At 54.9% G+C, this 6226-nt stretch overlaps 1 protein-coding gene across 1 annotated transcript; it reads left to right on the plus strand.

Annotated features, from left to right (window-relative positions):
- The first annotated feature begins 266 nt into the window (after positions 1–266).
- On the plus strand, positions 267–5718 carry LOC119935038 (antimicrobial peptide NK-lysin-like). The gene is made up of 5 exons (XM_038754670.1): positions 267–329; positions 1100–1215; positions 3179–3271; positions 3525–3696; positions 5458–5718. Exons 1-5 carry the CDS (start codon positions 278–280, stop codon positions 5472–5474), a joined length of 450 nt encoding a protein of 149 aa, XP_038610598.1. The 5' UTR covers positions 267–277; the 3' UTR covers positions 5475–5718.
- Positions 5719–6226: the final 508 nt, after the last annotated feature.

Raw genomic sequence — 6226 nt, forward strand, 5'->3', positions numbered from 1 at the left:
GCGCTCAATAAATACGATTGATGATGATGATGATGCCTGTCGCGTGCAGGGCACTTTTCTGGGGACACCCAAGGAGTGAAAATCGAGGTCCCTGTGCTGGGGGATCTGGCGGGCTAGTGGGGGAAGAGGAGGGGAGGATTGGGCGGTGTGATGTAAGGCAGAGCCCCGCTGCACGGGGATGGGGAGCGTGGGGGGCGTGTCCGCGGTGGGTGGGAGGGGAGAGGCGTCTAGCTGGGTGTCCTCCCGCCCCTCACACCCATTGCACCTCCTCGCAGCAATGCCGGGCCCACTCCACCTGCTCCTCGCCCTGCTCCTCTTGGGCAGCCCAGGTACAGTCCGGCCCCGAGTTGGGCCCGCGCCCGGGGGACAAAGCAGGGGTGGGGAGGGGGGCGGGGGTCATCATCAGCATCATCATCATCATCAATCGTATTTATTGAGCGCTTACTATGTGCAGAGCACTGGACTAAGCGCTTGGGAAGTCCAAGTTGGCAACATATAGAGACAGCCCCTCCCCAACAGTGGGCTCACAGTCTAAAAGGGGGAGACAGAACAAAACCAAACATACTAACAAAATAAAATAGAATAGATACGTACGAGTAAAATAAATAGAATAATATGTACAAACATATATACAGGTGCTGTGGGGAAGGGAAGGAGGTAAGAAGGGGGGGATGGAAAGGGGGACGAGGGGGAGAGGAAGGAAGGGGCTCAGTGTGGGAAGGCCTCCTGGAGGAGGTGAGCTCTCAGCAGGGCCTTGAAGGGAGGAAGAGAGCTAGCTGGGCGGATGGGCAGAGGCCACCCCCATCCTCCGGCCTGAGACCCTTGTTCGGGGGCGGGGGGAGGTTGGACTCCCAAGCCCCTCTCCCTCCTCCCATCCCGGCAGAGGAGCGCTTAACAAATACCATCAGTAGAAAGACGAGGGAGGAAAGGAGATTAGCGGTGGGGGAAGGAGGAGGAAGTTGGGAGGCGCAGGAACAGGCCCCTTTTCCCAATCAATCAATCGTATTTATTGAGCGCTTACTGTGTGCAGAGCACTGTACTAAGCGCTTGGGAAGTACAAGTTGGCAGCATCCCAGAATTGCCCGCCCTCCTCCCGCAGGCTCCGAGTCCCTCGCGGCGCCTACCTTCGACAGCCTCCACCAGGACCCGGCGAGCCGGTGCCGAGAGGCCCGGGGCCACCTGCCAGAGGGCCCCGGCCCCTGCCACCTGGCCCCCGTAAGCCCCGACGCTTCCTCTCCCCGCCCCAGGGTCCCCCACCCCCCTGCCCTCTGGCCCCCGCCACACACCGGGACCCCCGCTCCCCTGGCCCAGGGGCCCTGGGAGGCGGAAAGTCATGGATTCTAATTAATAATAATAATAATAATAATGATGGCATTTATTAAGCGCTTACTATGTGCAAAGCACTGTTCTAAGCGCTGGAGAGGGTACAAGTTGATCAGGTTGTCCCACGTGGGGCTCACAGTCTTAATCCCCATTTTACAGATGAGGGAACTGAGGCCCAGAGAAGTGAAGTGACTTGCCCAAAGTCACACAGCTGACAATTGGTGGAGCCGGGATTTGAACCCATGAGCTCTGACTCCAAAGCCCGGGCTCTTTCCACTGAGCCACGCTGCTTCTCTAATTCCGGCTCTGCCACTCGTCTGCTGAGTGACCATTTCACCACTTCTCACTACTTCACTCCTCTGAGTCAGAAAGTCATGGCTTCTAATTCCGGCTCTGCCACTCGTCTGCTGAGTGACCATTTCACTACTTCTCAGTACTACTCACTTGTTAGAAAGTCATGACTTCTAATTCCGGCTCTGCCACTCGTCTGCTGAGTGACCATTTCACTATTCTGTGTCACTACTCACTACTTCTCACTACTACTCCTCCTCACTAATACACTACTGAGTCAGAAAGTCAAGGCTTCTAATTCCGGCCCTGCCACTCGTCTGCTGAATGACCACTTCATTATTCTGTGTCACTACTCACTACTTCTCATTACTACTACTTCTCACTACTACTCACTAATACACTACTCTGAGTCGGAAAGTCATGGATTTTAATTCCAGCTCTGCCACTCCTCTGCCGAGTGGCCACTTCACTACTCTGTGCCACTACTCACTACTTCTCACTACTACTACTTCTCACTACTACTCACTACTACACTATCATCATAATCATCATCAATCGTATTTATTGAGCGCTTACTATGTGCAGAGCACTGTACTAAGCGCTTGGGAAGTACAGATTGGCAACATATAGAGACGGTCCCTACCCAACAGTGGGCTCACAGTCTAAAAGGGGGAGACAGAGAACAAAAACAAAACCAAACATACTAACAAAATAAAATAAATAGAATAGATATATACAAGTAAAATAAATAAATAAATAAATAGAGTAATAAATATGTACACTACTACTACTATTACTTCTCATTCATTCAATCGTATTTATTGAGCACTTACTGTGTGCAGAGCACTGTACTAAGCGCTTGGGAAGTACAAATTGGCAACATATAGAGACGGTCCCTACCCAACAGTGGGCTCACAGTCCAGAAGTCACTACTCACTATTACTACTATTACTTCTCACTACTTCTCACTACTTCACTACTCTGAGTCAGAAAGTCATGGCTTCTAATTCCGGCTCTGCCACTCATCTGCTGAGTGACCACTTCACTACTCTGTGTCACTACTCGCTACTTCTCACTACTACTACTACTCCTTCTCACTACTACTCACTGCTTCACTACTCTGAGTCAGAAAGCCATGGATTCTAATTCCGGCTCTGCCACTCGTCTGCTGAGTGACCACTTCACTACTCTGTGTCTCAGTTATCTCATCTGTAAAATGGGGATTGAGACTGTGAGCCCCACAAGGGGACAGGGACTCTGTCCAACCCCATTTGCTTGTTCCCACCCCAGCGCTCAATACAGTGCCTGGCACAAAGTGAGCGCTTAACAAATACCGCAGTTATTATGATTATTTTTATTATTATTACCTGATGAAGGCCCCTCGGGGGGGTGGGGGCAGGTGGAGGGAAAAGTTGTTCCAGGCTAGGTTGCCCCTGGCTCTGTCCGCCCTCCGTCCCACTCCGGGGGAGGGACAGACGGGTCCTGCGGACGTGTTGACTAGAGGGACCGACTCTGCTCCCCCCACACCTCCACCCCCGTTTCCCCCGGTCTGGCATTCCCGCAGGGCCTCCAGAGCGAGGAACCGTTTATCAAGTGTGTGACGTGCAAGATGGTGGTGCAGAAGATAGTGGCCTCCGTGGGAGAAGACCCCAGCCCCGTGAGACTCCACCCTGTCCCCCACTGACACACTTCTCTCCATCCCCACCAGGCCCAGGGTTTTCTCCAGCAACCTGGGTCCCCTCATTTCCCTTCTCCCTCTCCCAAAGTCCCGGCTTCTCCCTGAGGAGCACCCGCCCACCCCCCCAACCCCAACGCACCGCACAGCAGGTCCTGGGCAGGGGGAGACTGGGACTTGACTAGCCCTCACCTCCCCGCCTCCCTCCATCACCTCTTCTCTCACACTGCTGCAGGAGAACATTAAGGAAGTGGGAAACAAGGTCTGCGCCCGACTGGGCCGCTTCCTGCGCCCTGTCTGCAAGAAGTTCATTCGTAAATTCCTCGACATGATCACCCAGGGCATTGAGGAGGGCAAGGAGGCCAAGGAGATTTGTGTGGACATCCACTTGTGCAAGGGGTCATCTGGTGAGAAGCCCTGGGCCCTTTCCTCAGGCTTGCGGTACCGAGGTGGTACCGGGGTTGCTGCAGCGATTGAAGCATGCGCCAGGGAAGCAGCCCAAACTTCCGTGCATCCTCCATCCCTGCTATTAGAAGTCTGAGGCCTTTTGGATCTGCACCGGCAAAATTTCGCTGGAGCAGCCGGGCCTCCAGAGAGCCCCGATAGGTTCTAGAAGTGCCCAGTACTACAAGGGTCCTATGGATGGGCAGAATCATGCTGCCCTGATGGTGGTGGTGGGGGGCGGGGGTCCTCCCTGCTGAACTGGACTCCTTCCACCATGCAGGGGAAAGAGAGCTCTTATGCTAGGGGATCAGCATGGCTCAATGGAAAGAGCCCGGGCTTGGGAGTCAGAGGTCATGGGTTCAAATCCCAGCTCCGCCACTTGTCAGCTGGGTGACTGTCACTTAACATCTCTGTGCCTCAGTTCCCTCATCTGTAAAATGGGGATTAAGACTGTGAGCCCCCTGTGGGACAACCTGATCACCTTGTAACCTCCCCAGCGCTTAGAACAATGCTTTGCACATAGTAAGTGCTCAATAAATGCCATTATTATTATTATTATTACTGCCCCCCTTCAGGCCCTGGGGTATTCCAGCCCCCTCTTACTGCAGCAGCACCAGGTTCTTCCTCGGAGCCCCCCACAGGCTCTGTCTATGGGGCAGAAAGGGAGGACTCTGACGGGGAAGGGGAGGCATGGAGCTGGTAGCCGTGGTGTTTGCAGGGCTTGGGCTCGGGCCGGCAGAGGCCTCTGGTCATTAATTAATTAATTCAATCGTCTATTGAGCGCTTACTGTATGCAGAGCACTGTATTCGGGCTAGGGTAAGGGCTCCCTGTATCCACTCCCCTGCTCTGAACCATACCTCTCAGGGCCTGTTGGGAGGGACATGGGGCTCAGAATGAGCTCAGCTCCACCAAGCCCCACCCGCTCTGGAACTGGTTCAGGTGACTTCCTCCCCACCCCAGGCGGGACCTCTGATCCTTGCAGCGGCCTCAGTCCTCATCCAGAAGAACACTGACCGTTCCCTCGCTTTACTGGACTGGAGCCCAGTCTGACCTCCCTCCCCCTGCCTCTGGCTGCTCTGATTAGATGATGCTTTTGGGGGTGGACTAGCCCTGTCCCGATGAGGACTAGAAAGATGTCCCCGGTAGGAAGCGGCTGTCGGAGATTCGGGGGAGCTGGTGGGAGCGGGAGGGCAGGTTCCCCAGGGGGATCCCTGGGTACCCTGATCAGTCAGCGGTATTTACTGAGCGCTTACTATGTGCAGAATACTGTACTAAGCACTTGGGAGAGAGTACAATACACCTTGGGAGAGTACAGATCCCTCTTGGCCTTGCTGGTCTCCGCATCCACTGTCTCCTGGGGTCCCAGGCCAGAACTCACCTTCCTTAGGCTTGCAGATCTTGATGTCCACACAGACCTCCTGGGGAGACTTATGGGCGAAGAAGTCCCTGGCGATGGGGAGGAAGAATTTCTTCATGAGTTTCTTGCATGCCGGCCGGAGAGTACAATATAACAATAAACAGACCCATTGCCTGCCCACAACCTGAGCTAAAAAGTCCAGAGGGGACGAGCTCCCTGCTCCACCTCCTGCCCAGTGAACCCAGTGTGTCTGGGCCTAGGGCCCTTCTAGTCTGACATGGGGGCAAGGGGAGGTTAAACTTGGGGCAATGTAGGGGTGCTTCTTTGGCCAGCTCTTGGTTGACCACACTCCCTCCCTCACTGCAGGCTACAACTCGAGATAGGTTTGGCAGGCCTGAAAACTCCCGCCCTCCCGGGACATCTCACTGGGGACACCGATCTGCTGCCCAGTCGCCCTGTCCCCACCTCTGCGCCCTCCGACCTGCTGAAACGCTCCTCCTTGTCCAGCTTCCAGCCCCTTCCCCCCGGCTCATCAGAGAATAAAGTGCCTTGGTCTTTGGGGTGTGGGCTGGCTGTGGGCCGGGCTGCCTCACGCCTCTTCCTTTGCTTAATAAATCATCCCGGTCACTCCGAGGCTCCGTGACTTCCTGAACCCCAGAATGGGCTCCGTGGGGGCTGGTGAGGGGACAGCAGGGGACACTGGGCCTCACTGGGTTCAGCTCCCAGACCCTTCCCACCTCTCGGGCCTTGTCCTGGGTTTGTCTGCCTCTTCAAGCAGCGTGGCTCAGTGGAAAGAGCACGGGCTTGGGAGTCAGAGGTCATGGGTTCGGATCCCGGCTCCGCCACTTGTCAGCCGTGTGACCTTGGGCAAGCCACTTAACTTCGTTGTGCCTCAGTTACCTCGTCTGTAAAGTGGGGATTAAGACTGTGAGCCCCACGTGGGACAAGCTGATCACCTTGTATTCCTCAAGCGCTTAGAACAGTGCTTTGCACATAGTAAGCGCTTAACAAATACCATCATTATTATTATTATTATTATCCAAGGGGCTCCCTCTGTACCTGTGTGGTTGGAGGTTCTGGGAAACAGGCCTGGCAGCCAGCCCAAGGACCAGGGGCGCTGGGTAGCTCTGGCTAG

This window comes from Tachyglossus aculeatus, chromosome 11 (genome assembly GCF_015852505.1).
Source record: "Tachyglossus aculeatus isolate mTacAcu1 chromosome 11, mTacAcu1.pri, whole genome shotgun sequence".
NCBI lineage: Eukaryota > Metazoa > Chordata > Mammalia > Monotremata > Tachyglossidae > Tachyglossus > Tachyglossus aculeatus.

What these genes read in the sequence shown, in the direction of transcription:
- LOC119935038 (XM_038754670.1), top strand. Translation starts at nt 278, where the DNA reads ATGCCGGGCCCACTCCACCTGCTCCTCGCCCTGCTCCTCTTGGGCAGC. An exon ending in GCTCCTCTTGGGCAGCCCAG is followed by an intron (nt 330 to 1,099) that starts GTACAGTCCGGC and finishes CTCCTCCCGCAG; the next exon opens with GCTCCGAGTCCCTCGCGGCG. An exon ending in TGGGAGAAGACCCCAGCCCC is followed by an intron (nt 3,272 to 3,524) that starts GTGAGACTCCAC and finishes ACACTGCTGCAG; the next exon opens with GAGAACATTAAGGAAGTGGG.